General features: G+C 30.4%; 1 protein-coding gene across 1 annotated transcript; it reads right to left on the bottom strand.

Annotated features, from left to right (window-relative positions):
• LOC124358416 (zinc finger FYVE domain-containing protein 1-like) lies at positions 1 to 23727 on the bottom strand. The gene is made up of 12 exons (XM_046810713.1): positions 23154 to 23727; positions 21618 to 21902; positions 20575 to 20797; positions 13404 to 13612; positions 11968 to 12134; positions 9204 to 9341; positions 8215 to 8332; positions 7863 to 8033; positions 3946 to 4002; positions 3593 to 3743; positions 1868 to 2005; positions 1 to 790 (listed from the first exon to the last, which is right to left on the bottom strand). The coding sequence occupies exons 1-12, from the start codon at positions 23418 to 23420 to the stop codon at positions 564 to 566; spliced, it is 2151 nt and encodes a 716-aa protein (XP_046666669.1). The 5' UTR covers positions 23421 to 23727; the 3' UTR covers positions 1 to 563.
• Positions 23728 to 24694: the final 967 nt, after the last annotated feature.

The following is a 24694-nucleotide window of genomic DNA, read 5'->3' as shown; positions in this document are numbered from 1 at the left end:
TTAATCCTTCACAAATTTATTTCTGTACTGGATTTCTCAGCTCACCATCATGTAACAGAGTATAAACTAAGATAAGTAATTGGACTGATGAGGATAAAAACATGAAGGAATTGTCTACTAAACCTAAAAATCTTAGAATAATACAAATCAATAATTGTTACATTATAAAATGTCTTGCAGCGAGAAACCTTTCATCTATCTCTCAATTGGCGGATCATCTTCCGTAGATCCTTTAATTTTTTTAATAATTCAACTCAGTATAATTTTAAATAGTATACAACCCTAAAGTTACAAGTAATTCAAATAGGCATGGGCACTTCTGTTAGTAGGAATGGGCACTGCTAAAAAAATATTTTTAAATAATGAGGTTTCCGCTACGCATAATAGTAAAGACATTGTGCGTGATATTACAACAGAATACATCGTGAATTACATTATAATTTCACTACATAAACATAAAATAGTAGGAAACAATTCAATTTGTTCTAATAGTAAAAATTTCCCAAACTAGAATAAACGAAGAAGTTACTAGGGAAGAACCATCTGTTTGGAATGCCGGAGGGTTATTCTTTGTTGGCACAGTTGTTGCAGACCCGAACAGGGTTGGGCCAGCCACGATGAGGCACTGGGCGGAAGGTGGGGGAGCACTTGGAACATACTCCACCTCCACAGTCACGGCAGTGGTGGTGCTTGAGACGTGGTGGGGCGAACGTCACTCCACAGACACAGCACTCTTTGATGTCCAAGTCAGGCACCCAGTAGGTAGGTCGTACAGTATCCTTGATCACAGCTGTAATACAAACCCAACTGAATTTACTTGTTACTACAAAAATTTGTATTGACCCATTGGCGTACTAGTTTATACAGCCTCTGAACTTACAGTAAATCCAATTAATTTAGTGGAAATGGACTTATTCTTCAAATTTTGTTTCTTTACTTCTGCTTTTCAGATTTCAATGAGACGGATTTTAGAGTTGTAATACATCCATCCTAATGTACATGTTTTATTATAAAAATCATATAAAACTTAAAATGTTAATGTTAGTTTTTTGATTTTTAAACATTTTGTGAAATTATATTTTTGCTATAATGTGTATAACTATAAAGATAATACAAACTCAAAAATGACAAGTTAATATTTATTTTATTAATTAGAGTTGATCTTTTGTTTATAAACAGTTTTTTATAACATTTTATTTTTTATTACAATATTTCCAAGACATTAATTTAAAAAAGCATGTAAATGTCATTTTTGATAGTATTTTTATTTAAAAATAAAAATCAAACAGAGTGGGCATTGCCATTGTCAGACTTGCCATCACTAAATTCAAAATGAAGCTTGAACTCTTCCTCAACATCATTAAAAAACTGAATACACTGATGCCACTTCACCACAAACATTGTCAGTCACCTAAAAATATCTCTGTCATTATCAATACCACAACTACTTGCTTCATATTGTACCATTTAACACATTCACTATTTGTTTACTTAAGTCAGCTGTCACTTGAGCCGATTGTCTGTTTATTTTCCCCTTTCCCAACTGCAGTCTGCCAGTTTGCAGGGTAAAATTATTCCATTCCAATTAATCCATAGAACACTGAAATGAAATTAAGACTGAACAGTGCTGATATTTTGTGAGAAAACACTGAATTACTTGATGTCAAGATGGTCTCGTCAAAGTATTCCCACAGTGTATAGTGCTAACGGCAAGACGGTCTCATCAAAGTTGGTCAATGGGTTAACACAAGTTGTGATAAAAAGATAGCATATAATTTACTTAGGCTATGTTAATTCAACCAATTGGAACCTTACTTGCCAATAATTTTATAATTTATAACAATTACATCGCACTGATCCAACTCACCTTTAGGGTACTCCACAACATACTGTATAACTGAGCTGACAGCATTTACAGCAGTCTCACCGTACTTGCGCGCTCGCACCTCTGCATCGTCCGCACCAAGACTGGAACTGGATTCCGAACTAGCGTCACCTCCAGCTTCTGCAAAAAGAACATGCATTACAGAAAAATGATTTCCTGAAAAACAGTCATGACCGCTACCCAATTCTGTAACAAAAGTTGGTAATATTTAACATTGCCAGTAACACACGATAAAAGGTATAAGAGAGGAATTGAATGGAAGGATGAGTACTGGTACTCACAGATGGGATGGATGGGCACTGGACAGACTACCTGACCACACAAAGCTCACATAGCTGTAGTGCTAATCACGTTCTTCTTGGAAAATTCTTATGGTATTCAAACTAGTTCAAAGAACCCTAGTGATGATTCCTCTGGTGTGTAAACCAAACTTACCAAGAATTCCTAAGCTAATACCAAGTTATGTGATTAGACACACCGAAAAGATGTTGTTTTTATCAACAATATCTTTCGAGACAGTAATAAGAGACATTTATTCTGAAACTTCAGAATGTATCCTGATCTTGGGCACCTCCATAACTTGTAAACCACCCAGTGAAGGAACACTATGCTACCTAAGTATTAATAACTAAGTGCATAGCCTTTCTTGCAACTATATCAAGGTTACAACATCTCCTTTCAGTTTTTATCAACTGCTCTGTTCTCGCAGTCCAGTCATTCATGGATAAAACCACTACTACTGAGCCACAGTCATTATCATGTGATTGCCAAGTACAGTGTGCAACTTTATATACAAGTTTGCATTTTTTTAACACATTAGTCTTCAGTTGATTAGAGATAGAGCACAAATCAGTCAACAAGATGTCATTATATTTTATGATTTAATTAAATAATTCAATTATTAAATTCTTATGTTGTAAAATAGCTGCAAAATAACAAAAACATAAATACAACCTTTGGACATGGCTTTGTTTATTTGTTGGATTTTGGTTTTATTTTTAGTTTTCATTCAGATTTCATTTTCACCTATGGGTAACACAAAAATATCATTCCTGTTACAATTTTATTAAAACAAACTGTCACCTACATTGGTTGTGATATTAACTTTTCTTTTTTGTTCAAAGAAACCATGTGCAAAAAACACAATGCATACACATATTCAAGATGAATTTTCACCATGCAGAATACTGTGAACACTCTCATATGAATTCAATGTTAAGAAGCAGTAGCATTAATTAATTACAGGATTGTGCAAAACACAAGTTAAAATCACAAAACAATTCCACCATTTCTACTTTCAGAAGTATCATTAGTTTTTTATAATTGTAAAAAATAATTAATTAGTATAACGTTTGTTTTATAGTGTTATATTAGAAAAAGTAAGTTTACACAGAGTAAAAATATTCTCGTTAAATGTTTTATATTATACATTGATTATGTCAATTTCAATACAGTCATAACAAACTTTATTTCCCACCACCTTTATTTACAGCTATTTCTACATAGTTAGTTTTATTCCCTTAAACAATTTTAAAATTATTCAGGCAGATTATTCTACTAATGAGGTAAGAAGAATAAAAATTATTGAACTTCTAGTACTGTTTAACAGTGGAAGGTAGTTGATAATACTGTAATGATGGAATCTGATACTCTAGACAGCAAAATATGATCTATTTTTTATAACCAGTAATACTCTTGTCTACTTACTATAACACTTGTCACAGACTTTAACAGGCACCTCCCACCCTTTTTCTGGAACTGGACGGTTATGGTTGGAGCAATCCTCACATACTCCTTCACCACACACACGCTCGGCAGTGGTGCTTCGTGTCAGTAGCAGAGAATGCCTTGTGACAGACTATGCAGTCCTGTAACATATCTTAGTTTGAGTCCTATAACTGAGATGACTATGAAGATATTAAATTTGCCATATGCTTGGCAGTGGTGCTTAGTGTCAGTGGTAGAGAAATGCTTGTGACAGACTCTGCAGTCCTGTAACATATCTTAGTTTGAGTCCTATAACTGAGATGACTATGTAGATATTGAAATTTGCCATATGCTTGGCAGTGGTGCTTCGTGTCAGTAGCAGAGAATGCCTTGTGACAGACTATGCAGTCCTGTAACATATCTTAGTTTGGGTCCTATAATTAAGATGACTATGTAGATATTGACTTCGCCTCACACTCGGCAATGGTCCTAGCGTCAGTGGCAGAGGAAGGGGAAGTTGTTTAGAGTTGGGGTTTATAATTACGCTGTATAGTCTCTTTCCCTGAATTTTTACCAAATTTGAATAATTTCTGTTCATAATTGTGGACACAGTGCTTGTTTTAATAAAATGTTTGTATGTTTTTATTCTGTGTAGTCAACAGACATTTTGTGGAATAAATGCTCTATCAGATACCTCACAGTTAAAAGTTAGTGTTTATAGTTACTTTATATGTACTAGAAGCTTGTAAATATATATATATATATATATAATATATATATTTTTTTTTTAATTTCTTCTAGACATTACCTATTTGAATATGTTTTGGTTAACCTGTAAAATCTAGCCATATCCTTATTTATTTTAATTTTAGGTTAATCATTGTTAAGTATTTTTGATGCTCTCATTGCTGTACAAACTGTTCCAATTTATTATAAATCTCTTTTCTTAAATGGACCTCTTGTAAAAATTGTTACTAAAAAAAAAAACAAAATTCTTAATGTCTGATCACTGTGATTTTGTAAGGGTTTTGTATTTTTAATCACAGCTCATCTATTTTTTAAGATACAAACATTTTAAAAACATCAATGTCTTTAGAAATAAACGTAGTTTACAAAAAAATTATTAAATCTTGAATCATTTCAATGTAGTTGTTTTTAAAAACAGGAAATCAATTTGATTAACATAAAAATTAATGTAGTAAAGAATTAAACTTTTTATCAAATGTCTGTAACAAAACCCTCTCAGAGTAATATGAAATTTTTTGAATAAATTTAAAATATACAATCGTTTGCTTATATATCTGAATTACATATTGTATGGTCTACTTGTATTTGGGGTCATTCTTAATGTCATTGACATTCTTGTGCTACAGAAATATATCTATAATTATGACTACAAAATATGAACACTGCAAACCTCTTTTTGTAAAAAATGTTCAAATTCCCACTATTATGTATGCCATTTTGCCATTTTTGAATGTATTGGATGAACAAATATTTTTTTCTAAGAGATAAATATATATAGAAGAGAAAAATATGATATTTATAGAAGTTTACATTATATAAACTATTTTTCTATGGCAACAAACTTTTTTATAATTTTTACAAGTCAAAATTGTGAAATAAATGTCTAACTTTTTTTAGGTAACAATTTCTTTTCATATAAAAATTATTTATATGGATACTACATTTATAGAAGTTTACAACAATGTATTTTTATCTTTATTATTTTTTTTTGCTAAAAAAAAATAAAACAAGCGATGGTCATAGAAATAAAACACTAATACCTTCAGAAAAAGTAAAAGATTTTGTATTGTCTAAAATACATGAATATGCTTTATAATAAATACCTTTGCATTAATTTAAATCAAACACAAACTGAACCTAACTAAATTAACACTCATTATGAAATTAATATAATTTGTCAACAAAAAAATAAAAACACTGAACCTACGTGAAAATAGGCTTACTTTCAGTTTCACAAAAATCCGACCAATTCACTAAAACTTAACCTAACCTTTACATTTTTCACTTCATTAATTAAAAAAAAGACACAAAACAAACTTTTATTTATACACACTGAATAATGAAAAATCTAAAATATCCAAATAAATATCAAACAATACACTAATACCGGCAATGGCGTAATAACAACAGAGAAATCAACATGGCAACCAAGCGATGCGCTGTTCTTCTCTACTGGGAAACAGAACAAATATAAAACACTAGTTCATAGTCTTTGTTGACGATACTGTTGCTTATAGCAGTTCTTCTTCTTTGCTTTGATATGATTTTCACTGAAATATTTTCAAACAATGAATAAAGCAAAAAAAAGCTAAAATTTCATGAAGCTATTTTCGACGCTTTTAGGCATTCTTGGAATTGTACTTATCTTAAAAAACACGAGCTTTTTCAAACACTTATTTTCCTACTTGCTATTGAAAAGATGTTTCTGAAAGTCAAGAATACAATGTTTTAGGTTGTTGTTGACACTTACGATGATCGATATATTAGAATGTAAACTCGCGATAGGGAATTTTGACAAACATAAATTTTAGCGTGTTCGGAAATTACGCAAACAGATGGCAATCTGGAAAGTGTGAACATCCCAGTTTAAAAAGTATTTTTAATGAAAGATATAAGGTAACTATAGATAGTTTTATGATATAATGTGAAACCTAGGATCTTTATCTTTAGATGAGTAAGGTGTTTTATCTTCAAAAAATAAAAAATAGTACTTGCTGTGAGAGATCATATTACGACATAGTTAATGCGTCGATGTGCCATTTTTAAACTGTAGTTAATGCGTCAATAATCACTTAGAGCCAGTTGCAGGGTTAAATATGGTAATTTTACCTAAATTGACCTGTTTATTATTTTGTTTTTTTTCAATATACTTATAATAAAAATTAGCTTAAAACTTAAAGACAAATATATTTTATAGATGTCTTAGTGTTAAAGGAAAATTATGGAATTTATTAGTGGCATGTAAAGTTAACAGGTTTGATTCCGGTGTTAAAATTAGTAGCCCACCCTTAGTCGTAGGATACCAGGTGAAACTGACCATACTTGTTCCAAATTATAGTTGTTACTAATATACATATTTTGTGATGTTTCATACAATTTTTAAAAGGTTGCCTTAATGTGTTTTCTACAGATTTTTATACATACTATTTTATTGAAGATTTTTTTTAACCCAGCAACCAGCAATTAGTGGACTTCCAGTTGTTTATTTCTTGTCTCAACTGGCAATCAACGGAACACCCATAATTATGCATTACTAGCTCTCGTCAATTGCTCTAGTGCTTATACATTTGAATGTCGATATATGATTTATATACTGTTGGAAACAGGAAGAAACACTGAATATTGTAATGCTTTATTTCTCTATGTCAATTGTGAAATCACAGAAATGCTATGCAAAACGTAGATGAAATGAATCATCAGTACCATTTGTGCCAGTTACCTTGTTCTTGTTTCTGTTATTGTTCAATATTTTGAAGGAAAAATATAGTTAAATAAATAGTTATTATTATATATGTTGAAATGAGTGTAGTGTTTATTACATAATGTGTTGTGATCTCTGACGTTTTGTGCAATAATACAGGTTAGATACATATTTTTATTAGTGTTTTTGTAGGATAGTCAATTATATATATATATACACTAGATCCAGTATTAGAAATTTATTACGCATTTAAAGTTTATACTTATATTTTATGGCTATAAATAAGTAAAATATTGATCAAAATTCTATTTATAGGCTACTAACAAAGTCAGATAACTATTTCAAAAATTTTACTCTGAAGACGATATAAATAATTATATAATTAAAAAAAGGTAATTTAACCTTGGTTAATAAAATTTTATTTTATGTACAACTTTGAGTTTATGCATTGAAACAAATGTATTTATCACACAACCAAAACAATACAATATATTTTCTAATACTAGATTAAATTTGGTATGTTTTGGCTATCTTAGAATGTTTAATTCGTTTGTGTAACTATCTTTTCTAGACCCACACTTTTTTACAACAATTTTTAAATTTTGACTTGATGCGTTGTTTCAACTTTTTTATATTTTGTTAGGTATACATGTCAACGTGTTCTTAAGTTCATTGTGAACAGAATTATAGCATATATAGATAGGTCAACTTCAGTAACAAAATATATTTTACAGATTTTGTACAAATACTATATAAATTACCCTTAAACAGTCTGCTGCTTAGAGAGAAAAATACAAACTAAAAGGGGAAATCAGCCAATACCTGTATCTCGCTGTTGGGCCTCCAGTACTTTGGAGCGATCTGGTCTGCTAAGAATGATGTGAAGGCCTTGGTTGGCTGAGAGCTGATGGTGACGACTCCGTCATATAGATAACTGACGCCATCTACCACCCGTTGGGCAGAATTCTGGGAGCTCAGTCCACTGCAGTTACTCTACGGACAATATTTACTTCTTAAAAACTTGCTTTTATTTTCGTTACATGTTTTACGAGTATCCGTAATTAATAATATCTGTAATGACAAAACACTGAGAGAAAATCAACTGAATATAAAAAGTAACACTACATTGTTAAATGAACATATCAGAATATAATCAGAGACAAATAAAAATTACCCCAGGCCAAACATGATGTATTTCTGTGCGAACGGCATGCGCCTCTGGCTGGGCGTTACCATACAAGAATTGACGGCTGCGGTATATCTCTCCACAGTTGGGACACTCAATCACGTATCTATAGGCAGAAACCAAGTCCAAAAGAATGAGAATAAAAAGCAGAGGTAGTCAGATCATGACAAAAATATTTTGTTAGTTATATGGTTAAATTGTAGTGGAAATACCATTTTTATTGGGCAAGAGTAAGAATATTTTTATATATGTAACTAAACTTGTAAGTTAAATGTAACTGAGAATTTAACCATCACACACATTTAACGTATTTAACCAACACATTTAACCATTTAACGCATAAATTCGCAGTTACATTTCACAACAAAATTAATACAATTTTTAAAGTGGCTACAAAGAACAGAAAAAAGATTTATTCAATTGGATGTTACTTTAAAAAGTAATATTTATAAATTTGATATAAAACAACTGATTGTTCAAAGGCTAGAAAGATTAATAAAGATTTAGAAAAATAAATGTTCATGCTATGGACAAATGAAGAGAATTAAAAACACCTTTATTCATTTATTACACATGAATGGTTTTAATGAAGCAAATACAATTTATTCAATAACCTAATAACAAAAACATTATGAGTGAACTGAATAACATACTAAAGTAATTTTAAGTTAACTAAAGATATATTGAAAATAAATAGTGTTAAATCTCAATGTTTAATAGATAGCAATACTATGTACGATAAAAAGCAGTCCAATCATAACAGCATTCTTAAAAAGAGAAATAAGGTTAATGAAATAATTTTGACAACGGAAGGATAAACAGAACAAAAAAACAGTTTGAAAATATTATGTGCATTTGAAGATGTTTTCTTTGATAACGCAAGTCCTCACGATTAAAACTTAAAGTTACTGCATTTTGTTATTTAAATTAATATTTAGAAAGCAGTTTGACTCTTAGGGAAGGCAAGTCCAACGTACCCTGACCAAGCGTATTTGACAATGCCGAACCAAGACGCATCATTTGAAGAATAGTATTCAGGGACCACGATCACCTCCTTGCCATTCACGTGACAGGCCTTACAGATGTACATTCGGTTCCCAAACTGATGCTGGAATCTGCAACCATCAAACATTATATCTCTTCTATCTTATATTCAAGGACCACGATCACCTCCTTGCCATTCACGTGACAGGCCTTACAGATGTACATTCGGTTCCCAAACTGATGCTGGAATCTGCAACCATCAAACATTATATTTAATCTCTTCTATCTGATATTCAGGGACCATGATCACCTCTTTGCCATTCACGTGACAGGCCTTACAGATGTACATTCGGTTCCCAAACTGATGCAGGAATCTGCAACAATTAATCATTATATTTACTCTCTTCTATTTTTATATTCCATTCTATTTTTCTCCCTCTACTTATATTCTTTTCCAAAGAGAGAACATTACATAAGACAATGCATCATATTTTTATTTTATAACATACTTACTACATTTCAGTAGCAAACATGAGCTAAATTTACATTCCCAATTACAAAATGATATAATTATATACATTTCTAACTTAAAATATTGTTAATTGTTATTGTAATTTGATGTTTTACAATTTTCTATTTAATTACAAATATTAGTTAAACAATAACATTTAGATAGGTACTTTTAAAATGTACTACTTTAAACCAACACAATTACTCTATTCAATCTGTATTTTTCTGTATACATATAGTAATTAATATAGAAATATGAATTTGAATTTAGTTAAATATAGCTCAAACATTTTACTAATTATGGCAACATTTTGCAGTGATATAGGAATTAATCTCAGAATCCTATACTATGTTTTTGATTAATTTGAACTTTTGTTAAAAACCAAAAACTTTTGGATGTGGTACATTGTAATGGAAGATTCCATAGTTATGAGGTTTCTTACAATGGTGATCAGAGGTGATTACGCTATATACAGAAAGAGAGTCACTATATAAGGGCTCTTAACCAGGAGAAAGGGCTCTTAAGCAATAACAAAAGTTTCATCAATGAAACCACACAATGAATCATGCTGCATGGTAAGCGGAACAAAGGTACAATCAGCAGCTACTGCTGGCATAGAGTTATAAAATAGGTCTTAATGCAATCAGAGGGGTTTCTGCTGTCATATATACTTTATGCTACTGTAATGACTTTTGACTTGCTTCTTTGTATTTTAAATAGATTAAATTGCCTTATAGATTGTTTATGTATTTGTTTTGTTAAGCAGCTACAAAACTACAATACAAGGGACGTTTTTAAGGTAAGTGCTGGTTCTCCCTATAGACAATTATAATACCTCTTCACCTAGATTACACTTTATTTTGTAGTCTAGAATGTCTTTGATGTCAAAATGATGTAAAGTGTTCATTTTGACCTTCTTTGCCACCACCTTTTTTTGGATCTCTTCAAACGAACATAACTTCAGATTCCAGGATTTGTCTGTGACTGGGTCAGATTCTAGATACTACACTAAGAGGAAGGTGAACTAGAGCAAACTCAACATTCACACTGAATCAACCCTTCCTACCATAGCTGTATTATTGAATTACCTGCTGCCTGTGAAATTTAGTCAGTGCTACCGCGTCTTTCTTTTTGAATCGCTCAGCAGAGCTTGATTATGGTTGTACAATAGGCTTCTACATTAACTGTTATTCCTTCGAGGGAAGAAATTCACTAGCAGAACATCTTACCTATCCCATAAACTGGTTGACATGATCTTTTGCTGTGACAGTGTTTGTTTGGCCTCCACCCTGACAGGAGAGAATGTGTGTTGCCATTCTATCAACGAGAATTCGTTAGGAATGATGGAAAAAATGGATATTGAAAATCATCTGACCTCACCAATTTTTGTGTTAAATGCCATTCCAGGTCTTCTGAGACCACAGATGGTTGACCTGAACGTTTTTCGTCACGAATGTTTACATAGCCAATTCTGAACCTTACCTTCATTACGGTACCTCCATACACTTTACTAATTTGATGGTGAACGCTAGCAGCCAACATGTTTTTTTTTACAGTAAAAAAAAGTAATCACTAAACAAATTTAACAGGAGGCATGTGATTCAATAATCTTAAACATGTTAAATAAGCACAGTGATGTTTCTAGATTAGCTACAGAGCTACAACAATGCCGGACATGAGCTACATGTGTGTTTGCAAGGAATGCTGGGTGGCGTGCACACTTGTTGCCACAATCATGCATACCATAATACTATAGAGAAAAACGGCCCTCACTTGAAAAATGTTCCTTTTACAATTCAGTATAATAACTAAACACAGCTGTTTCATTTTGTCGCAATATAATTCCACTATTTGCAATTGAAAAAAAATGAAGCATCCCTTAAAATGACTCAAAATCATATTTATGCTACCACCAAAAGATTAAAAACAACTCTGTTATAATTAAATTTAAATGAAAAATCAAGAAAAATTGGTAGCCTAGAAGCCTATACTTTGGCTTAAAATAGTAGCAGACTATTTCGTCCACTCATACATTTCATATAATTTTCAGTGGACTATAAATAAATATCCTACCTGATTTAAAAGTGTTAAATAAAATAGTCCCAAAAATCTTCTTTTTTTTTTAAATTATCTCCATAATTTAAATATAACAGCATTAAATATTTTGTTAAGGGTACCAGATTATAAAGCTTAAACAACTATTTACATAACCATTACCGGTGAGAACCTGTAATAATAGTGCTGACCTGCACTTGTAGGAGTTGCTGTGAGGCAAGTTCTCGTTGAGATGACCCATACTGCCATTGCAGCGCCTGTCACAAGCCAGACACACGACAGAGCAGGTGAAGTACTGGTCAGGGAACAGTGAGGTCTGCTCATCACTCATACGTCCACTGAATTTTTCGTTCAACACCTGAATAACACAAAAAGCAGAATATCCATTTTTATTCCTTTATATATAACCATTACAACTTTCTACATTCCACTTTACAAGTAAACGGAAAACGCATTGTAACAGTCCAGAAATTGGGGGAAACATCTATTTTGGAACCAACCAAGTAGAATATATGATTTTTACAAAATGTAGTCTACATATGTGTGTGTGTGTGTGTGTGTGTGTGTGTGTGTGCGTGTGTGTGTGCGCTGTGAAAATTTGATCAATACAGAAAATTTATAAATACTTTCAGAGAACTATTAAGTTATTTTAACATTACATAAATATAGTTTCTTTTCATTTAGGTTAATAATCTGTATCTGTAGTTATATGGTTATATTACAGATCTTAAAACACAGTGTTGCTTTATATAATTCTTATTATTAAACAATAGCAGACGTCTGAAATGTTCTGTTAATCCACAAACCTTCAAATGTTGCAAACAAATTTTAAACTGTAAGATTTCAATATATTAGTTTTTAATTGAATTTAAGTTGACAATAAAATTGACAGTTCTAGTTGATGCAAGAAACCATAAATATTGTGTGAGAAAAGTACTAAATTAAAAAAGTTTCAAGAAAATAAATAACAATTTAGTTCATTACTATTATTTTAATAAATCGCATGAGAAGTAATAACATTTGCTAAGTTTGTACTTACTAAATAATAATAAAAAATACAAAGTTGATGTAATTTATATATCTGCTTTTGCATTAAAAATATACAATTGAATTGAATAGAATCATAGCTTATTTTCAAAAATATTTACATGCGTACAAATTTATTATCAAATTTCCATTATCTCATTACTATACTAGTTAAATGTTTACATAAAAATATTACACACATAAGTAATATGTACACATGTAAGTGGCCTAGGAAATGAGCCTACATGGGCAGAAAAGCCTGTCCATAGGTTAATACAGTATGTATTATTATCTTAAAACTCTTAAAAAAGGGTAATGATAGGATTAATACTTGTAGTCTATAGTTTGAAATTTTAAGTTGGTTTCCTTTTAGGAAATATTACTTTGAAAAACACAACTTAAATATGATAAGGAAAAGTTTTAATAAAACAGGATGTATGAATGTAAAATGGTACAGCTGGGTCTAAATCAATGCTAGGAAGGATGCTGAAGTGATGTGGTTGGGGACACTGTACATTACTAGGTAGTTGACTGCTGCTTTCACATTTCAACCTTACACAAACTGAACTACCATAGACACAAATATAAAACTATGTCTGACCTTGAGTGTGGAGAAGACAAGCTGTGGGTTGCGGGGACTACGCACTGTGGTGTTCTCCAGTTCCCTAGTGATGGCAGCCCGCAGGTCCTTGAAGTTGGTGGGCAAGTTGACTGTCTGTGTTCCGATATAACGGACTGAGCTGAAGGCATCCATCTCTAAGTTATACTGGGCAAACCTTGCCCGGATCACATCTTCGGGGCTCTCACGACCTGCTCAAGCCATCAAACAACTCACTCATCACTTCTCACTAACTCATAATTACAAACCTAATCTGTAAATGTAATGTAAATAATTTCACCTCTTGGAGTAGTGTAGGCAATGTCGGAAACCTATAGCAATTAGAACAAGCACTACCAGCAATGTCCAGTCAATAGACCAAGCACATGTAAACATACAGGTCTTATAGCATTCTCACAAGAAACCACTGCCAAAAATCCATGTCTATCTTTATTTGAGCAAGAAAAGGCAAAATGTTTAAAATTCATGGGAAAATATATTAAAAATCTCTTATAAATTTATGTTATTTTAAACATTTATACACTCTCTATCACGTACAACTCTATCTCACTCTCTATCTCACTTTAGAATGGTGTTGATTTTTCTGAGTTTCCATTCTTTTTCACATTATTGCAATGACTTCAGTCAATAAAAAAATGTTGTCCTCAAAACAGGATCCGCTCTCAATCCAGTTTAGATTAGTAGGGTTCTACTGTATGTAATTTTTCTCTTAATTTTCTTCCTGGCTTCTTTTCACATTGCAACTATCAAAAGCAGCCTCACAACAAAAATTTGTATAAAATTGAGAATAACTGTTTGAGTGCTTTTTAGTCCATAACAGACTCAATTAGGAAAACATGTAATATGTTGCAATTATTAAATGTTATCGAAGAACAAGCTCCATTGAGTCATCTTGTTATATATTTGTTTGGTTTTTCCTTATTCAGTTTTCAAAATTGTGATTTTTGTGTTGGTAGTATAACAGTTACATAAGATAGATGAAAAATAATCTACCCTGGCCGAATTAATATTTACTATGTGTCCAAGGGGTAAAATTGTATTTTTTATGCCTTGAGGAAAAACAAATTTCCACCTCATTAGTGTGGTAATTGCAAAAAATTACTGACAGTAAAGGTCACACGTACATCAACCTCTAACAAATGTGATGTATGTTTTGGTACTTATGATGGATATAACAACTTTAACATGTAAACTTTTTAGTTACAACCTACATATTTCACCAATTTTGTTTTTATTAATGGTATTTTGTATATTAAATAACTTTTTCTGTATGTTTACGTATTATTATTTACAACCTGTAAATAAACAGAACTTAATAAAATAATAATTATTAAGGAATCAAAAGAGCCTTCTTGAAATCATGTCATTAAACATCCATCAATGCAATAACCCTTAGAATCCTAGAGACTTGATTTATAAAAACTAGACCTCTTGGTTTAAGGATAAATGCTATTGATTTTACGTCAATAGCTATTAGTTCGTTTGTCTTTCTGTCTATTCACTCCGTTGTTCGTTATATTCTATTGGGCTGTTAAATTTTCTGTTATATCGGTTTATTTAATATATGTGAAAGATTAAATAAATGTATTCTTTGTTTGAAGTTTGTTTTTGACAATAGAAGGATTGAGAAGAAAACAGGATTTTCCAGACATTTGCCATTATTCAGTAATAACACTACATTACAAGATTTGCATTTTGTTCTCTTCTTCACATGAATAACTAAACTAACACATAACTACAATATAGGTTATAATAAAACAAATCATACAAGTGCCTTGTGACAAACATAGTTTTTTAACCGATGAACAATGAAGAATGTCTGGAAAAATCCCGTTTCTTTCACAAATGTATTGTTATAAAAGTCAATATAGCCAATACGTTCAAATAAATACAAGGAAAAAAAAAGAATAAAGTGATAAAATAGTGAATAATACATGATAACGTTTAAAATGTTGAATGGTTTAAATGGAGGATATCATCTATACACAAGCCTATTGATGAGAAAATGATGAACAGGCCTAATAACTGATTGAAGAGTCAGACACATAAGTATATAATAAAATTTAAAAAAAAAAGTGAAGAATGTCTTATTTTACCAGGCGAAGTTAGGGCTAAGAAGCCCTCTCTAACACTTAACCTGGGGACCAACGGCTTATAAGGTGACTTCCAAACCACCACCAATGGCCGGGCAGGCGGGCCGCTTGCAAGGACAGGATCGCTCAGCGGTCACCTATCCAAGTAGCAGCCACGCTCGACGTTGCTTGATCTGGTTATCTTGCGATAACCGCCGTACCCACTACACTGTGCCATTGGTTAAAATCAAAGATAATAAAAAAAATATTAGAAACATTATCCGGAGCTTGCTTAAAAATTGCTTTTTATAGAAAATCACAAAATTAGAAACACAGATTTGATTAAGAAATGTCTCATAGGTCATTCAACTTTTGTTAATCTTTTATATATATAAATATATATATATATATATATATATATATATATATATATAAATATATATATATATATAAATATATATATATATATTTATAATTTCAATAAACATTGAATCACAAAAAGTACTTGCTCCGCCGGAACTCGAACCCCGATCTCACTTGCCAGATGAATGTGTGTGTACATATTGAAAATATTTATACACTAAGCAAACCACTTCAAAACATACGCTTCTAAAAAAATAACACCTGATGAAAACAATGTAACAATGTTGCCTCTGGAACAGTCAATAAGAAATCCAAACCTCACTAAATATGGATAACAACAACCCACAGACAAATGGGGTGTATATATTGTTCGATCTATATAATATATACACCATCATGTCAGTAATAGTACATGTTAAATTATTTTTAATGGCAAGCTTCTTTGACCATAATTTATTTTGTTGAAACAATCTATACAATGGATGCCAGGAGGGTCAAACATTACTGTAAGATTCTCAAAACAGAAATGGCTAGGTACTCTAAAATAGGGATGAAATCAGTGCTTGTTTGAAGTAATATGAGCACTTTAATTGACTTAATTAAATCTGGCTCTAAATAATGAACAGTTCACTGTATATTATGTTATCATGTAGATTAAGATCTTAAATTGATTTTGGTGAAAAACTAACACAACAAGATTTTGTCACTTCATTCTATTGACATCCTTATTAGTCATGCATGCCACTGTTGAACTTTAACTTACAGATAAGCAATCTTTAAAAGTTATCACAATTGGTCAAAACGTGACCCAAGGTTCAAAGTTGTTTTATTGATAGTATTATCAGACAAGCCCCTTTCAACTTCACTAATGATAAATAAAGCTGTAATCTTAACCTTCAAACATTATTCTTAAAACTTGCAAGAAAAGTAACTAAACACACCAACAAGCTATTATATGTGATTAATTACAGAATACTACATTATTTAATTACTTTTTTCTAATGGTTCCACACAATCAATATGTTAATGGATAGAATTGATTGCAATGTTGACTCATTTATACTGTTAACCGGTTTCTTTTTCACTTCCTATTGTACACATTGTGTACAAGAAAGTAGATATGGTAAAAAAAATAGAATTTTGGTACACAAGTAAAAAAAATACATTAAATTTGTATATAATTATTAATTGTAACCATATGAAGAGATCAAACTTTCAATATTTTTAGCGGATAAAATGCTTGTGCACTAACACAAACTGTGTCTCTTGAAAAATTTGTATTCAAAAGGTAAGTTACCAAACAAAATTATTATAACTTTTATAAAAACAATCACGGTTGATTTGAAATATAATTTATTAAAAACGGCTCTAAATTTTTACTTCTCATGTGTATTTTTACTTTGAAGGAATCAGCATACTTCTGTTTATTTAGTGATTGTTCTGAAATTGCATTTTGCCTGTTATTTAATTAAATCCAATCACAAAAAGTTAAGTATAACATTTAATCTTTTGTGAAATTTGGCACGACTTTTTTAAATGTTGTCATATGTGAAACCAGTAATATTTTTTTTTTATTTTTACAATAAAAGTTTTACACTTTAAGTACACTACAATTTTCGAGAAAAAATATTTTGTAATCCAGGAACATAGAGCCAAATCGTATTATATAAGATACCTACATAGTTTTTCACAAAATCAGTCGACATTTTCTCTCAAAAGGATATTGACCATCAGTGTTGTTAGTTTTGGTAGAGGACGAAATGGGAGGGTACGAAAAAACAAATAAATCAAACAATAAAGTTTTCTTAAAACTTATGTTGTAGCTTGATACACTTAACACTGACCTCAGAAATGTCAATAAAAGTGACATCAATTGTCAATGAACCATATGAAGACCGACTATTTGACTGAAAGTGGTGCCTTTCAATCTCTTTAACTGATGGTAGGTTTAAAGTATGTCAACTTAAAAGAAGATGATCTGAGAAAATATTAACTTTGTTTCCGTAGTTTACCTTTTATATAACCTCCATTTTGACATCCACCAAAACTAGTATGGCTGATGATAAATTTCTTATTACAGAAAATTCATGTATCGATTTCATAAAAATCAAAGTTGTGTGTTTATACAATTAAAATTCTAGAGTATTATAAGACATTTATTATTTATTTCAACCTAAAATATTATCGAGTGATGTTTGGCAGGCTAATTACAGATACCAAGGACGAGTAAAACCAACTGACATTGAGCTTTTATTCTTAACAAATCTAACATTCTTTAAATTCAAGCACTATACAACAACTCGTCTACTGGCCAGATAATAACAATCATGTTCAGGATAAGAATTACATAATAAACCAAGCTAATTGTGATATCAATAACTCTGCGGAATAATCATAACCACTCACAACAAAACAAACGTCACAACAGTTATCATGTACTTGCTGATGCAATTGTGAGCACTCATCTCCTTTGTTGAGTGGATCTGAGTTTACCACTGCAATATTATTGTTTGTATTTAAATTTAGTGTGTTGTAAATAGATTTTTGCTGTTTGGTTTTAAAAATTTACATTCATGACCTCTTGAATTATTATTTTGAGGGAAATTAATTCCAAACTCCCTTACGTAATAATATTGAATTAATATTTTAGTACAAAAATTATTAAATAACTTTACTGCTGCATAGATATGGGCATAGTTTAAGACAACCTGTTGTGTGTGTATGAAATACAACCTGTTTGTTTAATGAAATACATGAAATGTTGTATTACATTAAAAAAATTTATTTCTTCATTGACATTTTGTATATCTATTTGCATGAAATACTCCTTCAAATGATGACTCTTCATTCTATAAACTACAAATAAGAATTATAAACTTGAATTATCTACTTTTATACAAAAAATATACATTTCATTTTAAAAGCAAATCTCATATTTTTCCATTTAGTCTGGATCCTCTTTTTTTATTTTGTTATTTTTAGATAATTTGTAATATTTAATTTTATTGTACATATAGTTTTACAACCCTTACGATTAGGGATAAAAATATTAACAGCACTGTAATGTTTTTTAGTATAAACAATGTTTTCTACAATATAAAAACATTTCATTCTGTATACAATTGTATTTTCATTTCCTTATTTTTAGTAACAAACAAACCTGTGCTACTTAATATTTGTTCAGTTTCATACAGTTTACTTTAAGCAATGCTATACATTTGAAAAGCACAATGTTCTTCCATTTGCTGAATAATTAAAAAAATGAAATTAAATAAAAAAATATATTTACTAAGAAGAACGATAATTTTCGACAATTTTATGTTGTCATTCTCCTATGCAATAAATAGGGCCTATGAAATATTATTTTCCATAACATAACTAAAATATAAATTATATGACAAAACATTTAATTTAATTGTAATAATAACTTCTAGGCAGATCATATTTTTAATATATAAAAGCATGGGAAATGCTTAAAATGGAATAAACATTTTGAAACTCAAATGTATCAAAGACTACAAGAAAATGTATTAAATTTATTAAGTTTGAACTTGAGTGTAAAGAGGTCTTGGTCTTGCCTAAATGATAACATAGTCAACCTTGATAATGATGTTTGAACGTTCAATGAAGAACAACAAAACAATGGAATAAGTCATACGGGATGTGTTTAGTCAATATTTGAACTAACAAGCCTCAACAGTTCAGTACTGATGACCATAAAACAGGCAGTGGTATATTGTCAAGGCAATTTTTAAGCTTGGCAAGCTGCTTTTCTTTATCTGATGCCAATTTTAAATTCTTATAAAATGTTCCAATGTTGCCAATGTTTATAGCATCATGTAGCTTACAATTTTATTATCTTCACCAATAATAAAAACTTCATATTAAATCATTATGCAAACTTTTCAAAGCTTTTTTAAGAGAGTTAATTTAATAAACTTTTTTTAAATAGAACAAAAACAGAATTATTAAACAAAAATTTAAAATTTAGCCTTTTTAAAAATTCCTTATAATATAATTGTTTAAAAAAATGTACTATGGTATATATAATAAAGTTAAAGACAATAATTATTTACATGAATCACAATTATAACTGTTGAAAATATAAAAAATTACATAACGTATATTCTTTTGAGTTTTATTATATTTTATGGTTCAATTTGCGACAAGATTTTTTTGCCACATGAATAAATGTCAGTGATTTGTGTGAATCTTATTTATAATAAAAAGATTTAAAGTATGGCTGACATATTCATTATATATTTTGGAAACATCTAAAAAATAAGAGTTCTAGAAATTTTTAAATTAATTAAACACATTTTTAATACACTTTTAAGTTTTACCAAGCTTTACTAGTAATGTTTAACTGAATCGATTTAATTTATTTAATTGGTTTGTATTATCTTTGTTAAGTGAGTGGAAGTTGTCAAATAAATTGTCATTCCTACTTTAGCAACAAAATTTTATGTGCATTAAATCAAATCAATATTTAGTTATAGTAGAAGTCATAAATTTAAAATCATAAATTTTATACTTATATGAAATATACAATAGAAATACCACACTTACAGTTTACACTATTGCCACGTGTACAGTTTCACTGCCATAAGCCTAATGTGTAGAGAATACAAATAATTATAAAATTTTCCATAAAATATGAAAAACCAAGTAATCCATTTATGCTATGATAAAACATGTAGAATAGTGTAAAAAATGACCTGTATTCAATGTGCAAGTGTTACGAGTCTCGTGGAATATGATGACGGCCGGTCCCAGTGCAGACAGAGGGACAGCGAACTCCCCTCTCTTGCCAACAGCCTGTAAGGCTTGCTGGAAGTGATGGGTGTAGGCACGTGAGGCTGATCCTAAGAATGTGAACATGTCTTCATGCAATCTCTCTGCCCGTGTTCTGTAGATCACTATGTCTGATACCGCCAGCACCTGAAATTTAATCTCTTTTTAAAAGTATTTTGTATGGTATATTTTATAGAGAAATATAACGATGCAATAGTTTTGGATACAAATGCCAGTACATCCTCAGATTGTGCTACACATAAAAATATTTCATATCAATCAGCCAGTTAGTACAAAATTAAATTAGATTTTTACTCAATAACCTTAGAAACTACAAATCAGACTGGCATACCTGATCCTTATTACGTATTCAGATTATTTTCTGTTAGTACCATATTAATGGTACCATACCAAAACTGGTTGAAAAAGTTTTTCTTTTCATAAAAAAAGACATTCCACATTATGGCTCCAAAATTCAAAGGAACAGATCTCCAACACTACCCAAACCTTCTACTTTCCTCTCAAGATTTCATTCTGTCAGATTACCTGGATAGTGTGTCCAGAAGGAAATTTTGTTCCAACATTGACAAAATTGAAGAAAAAATGTCTATTTTTAGGCTCTTTTCCAAACCAAAGTAGAAAACAGAATGATAATCCAATATAGTGTCAGTTCCTAAACAATGTTTTACCATTCCCATCAGTTCTATCACTCTTAGGGTTTGTATAGACTTATCATACATACATATATATATATATATATATATATATATATATATATATAAATGCAATTGGCACGTGTTAGCATCAGGTGAAAACGTTCCTTATTTCCTGAAAAATCCTTGCAATTTTCACAATTTGTTTAAAACTTTATAACTCAAAAATTTAATACACGATTCATATCAGTTCCAGGGTTGTTATAATCCAAAAATAACCAGAAGTTTTTTATTTTTAAATATTATTTACAAACCTTTAGTAAGAGTCGTGTCCTCTGGTTTCTGTGCTTTGTTGATCCCAAAAGTCCTTCAGTGTCCAAGCAAATAATTTTAAGTTGTGGGTCAAAAGCAGCCCACACCCCCAGGGTACAAGAGTCTTGTGAATTAGAAGTAGGAAAGACATTTTCACCATTGAAGAGGGTATGATTCAGAGTGTAGGATTTGCCATCGCCTGTGTTTCCAAAGATAGAGACAACCTTAACACGTGTTAGGGGATCTTGACAGCGCAAGGCTCTCAAAAACTCTTCAACAGATGATACCTGGGAATACACATGATGACACGTTTCAATGCTATACATTAAACAGATTTACTATAATAATAGTTATAAATATAAATTAAGTTACAAATGTTTTTACTATAAATTATTTTAATACTTAGTTAAATTAATTTTAATTTTGTAAAATTGCTGTTATTTTTAAAGAGATTGAGTTGAAGCAAATACTTTATAATTCTTTATTTCACCTCTAAAATAAATAGAGCTTTCACTCATTCATTATAATTATTATTAATGTGTAACCAAAACTGATCATATATATGTGGAAATTGAACCAGATTTATAAATATCAGTATTGTTGTTTCAGCAGATATAAAATTAATAATAAGTATTATTATAACACTTAAATGAATAAATGATTTTTGGCCATTGAAGCTTGAACAAATTAAATCAAGCTTATCCAGTTGACCCTTTTTTCTCATCAGCTTCAAAATACCATTAGTACTACATAATTATAAGACAACCCTAGAAGCCAATTTAGCCAGCATGGAAGCCAAAATGGAAGAACTTTTAACAAGTGAGGAAAAATATATAACTAAAATTGAAGCGCTTCAAAATAAACTACAAGACACACTTCTACAGCTAGAGAAAAGTAAACAACACCAGGTAGAGCTACAAAATATTTTTGAGGACCATGATCAGTCTCAAATTAAACTGCTAGCACAATATACAGCAAAGATAAGCAATCTGGAAAAAACTATTGTAAAAATGAAGAAAATAATTTATTTTTCAGTACTGAACACTTTTTCTTGCAGCGAAACATTATTTGATTTCTATCTTTAATTCTAGTTTTCATCTCATCAATAAAAATCTGGACAATTCCGCTTTAAAGGAGCAAGGTCATTATCTTGTAACCATTTAGAACATTACTCAGTGTTAAAAAATGTTACGGGCCAATATCTGCATATTCATCATCATTGTTCTTGTCATTGTCACTAGTCTTCTCCTAGATAAACAAAATAACAACAGCTGGTAATGACATCACTAGTCTAAATAAAGAAAGCTGGCAATGATTATTTATGAATATCTATATAGGTCAAATGTTGTATTCTATAATATCAATATTTAAAATCAATAGTCATAATCCGATTGTGTTGGTGGCCGCTTATTATACTGTACCCTTAATTTAATAGAAACAATCAATACATTTGATAAAAACTTCTGAATAACGAGTGTAGGCTACTTATTAAAGTCTACCCAAGATTTCACTACACAAAATGTAGGCTATATTCTTACCTGCAATTTCTCATCTTTATCAAGTAACAGGAAACTATTGAGCATCATGTTTTCATCCAGACTTGGTACTAATTTAAGTGATTGGAACTCACAACCACTACTCAATGTAACATCTGGAGGAACAATATTAAATGCGTTTGAATTGCGGCGGGCATCTCTACTTGTTAGGATTAATGATGGATTGTCAATAGATTGCATTATTGCTGGTGTTGTTTTTGATTGATGTGACCAAGGGGAACTAGGCTTCTTTCTTGATGTCTGATCCATTAATGCTACTGAATAATAACTTAAATCATAATAAATTATTAGACTTTTATTTTTATATTTTTAAAAAACCGAGGGAATTTTTAAATTTCTTACTATGGTGATTTTATATTAATGTTTTTAAATTAGAGAAATAATATAATACTTAGTCTAAACCACTTGACTGATTCTACATATCTAAGAAATAATAGAAAGTTTAAAAATTTTGTTAACACTTGATTTCAGAGTGAGTTCCTTGCTTTCTTGCACAATACATTCAGATACTATAGGCCTAAAAAGCAACTATCTGAAATTTCGTATGAGTCATTCACAATTTTAACTTATTACACGGTATCTAACAATGTACATTAAATTAAAGTAGTTTTACAGACACTTGAAAACTTATTTAAACTACAAAATAATGTACAAAATAGGATAACTAAACCACACTAACACCAAATCACGAGTGAGTTACACTATTCTTTAGTAAATAACTACACCACAACGCACGTTCCAATTATGACTGAACGTGAATAATGTATTTATTTTTACGATTTTTTTACCAAACCAAAACAAAGAATTTTATAATCTCTGTCCATCAGCCGACATCACTGAAACATATGTTTTGTTTTTCGCAGTAAGAATCCCAAACATCTGATTTGATCACTGCTTTCTGTATAACACAGTAGATTTAAAATGGCAGCGATTGTCGTCACGTCCCGTTATAACCCTAAACAACATGGATGTAACAAAGCGTAATGGCTGTGGTTCTTTACACAAATATTAAAGTTTATTTTTGGACATAAAGTGACTGTGAGTGTAATAGAGTTTAATAAAGTACTAATTTTAGTGAATAATATCAAACTTGTTCATTTAGTGTAGTACTTGAGGAATATTTTTGAAGTGAAATAGTGTGTATTAGTAATAGTGACATTTCTCTAAATAGAGCTTTCCTTTTTTCAATTTGTTGCGATAGTAAAGAAAGATGGTGAGTTGAGTTTACTTCATAATAAATGTAATATAAAATAATGATGTGTGATTTTATCATTGGTTTTAAATTTTAGTATAGCTAAGTAACAAAATTCTGTTATGTTAATCTTAATAATTCCTTTAAATAATATTAAGTTATCCTACTATAAAGCCTTAGTTATGGGATAGTAGAAGTCCTAACGAATAATCAACCTATTTAATATTTAAGTACAATTATATTGGAAGTAAGTAAAATTAGGCCTACAATGACCTGTTAAACTGTAGACTGGCAATTAATAATAATGTAAGTCTATTTGAAAATATACATT

Source organism: Homalodisca vitripennis, chromosome 3 (genome assembly GCF_021130785.1).
Source record: "Homalodisca vitripennis isolate AUS2020 chromosome 3, UT_GWSS_2.1, whole genome shotgun sequence".
Classification (NCBI taxonomy): domain Eukaryota; kingdom Metazoa; phylum Arthropoda; class Insecta; order Hemiptera; family Cicadellidae; genus Homalodisca; species Homalodisca vitripennis.
The sequence above is the reverse complement of the archived record's forward strand: the minus strand, read 5'-3'. Positions and strand labels throughout refer to the sequence as shown.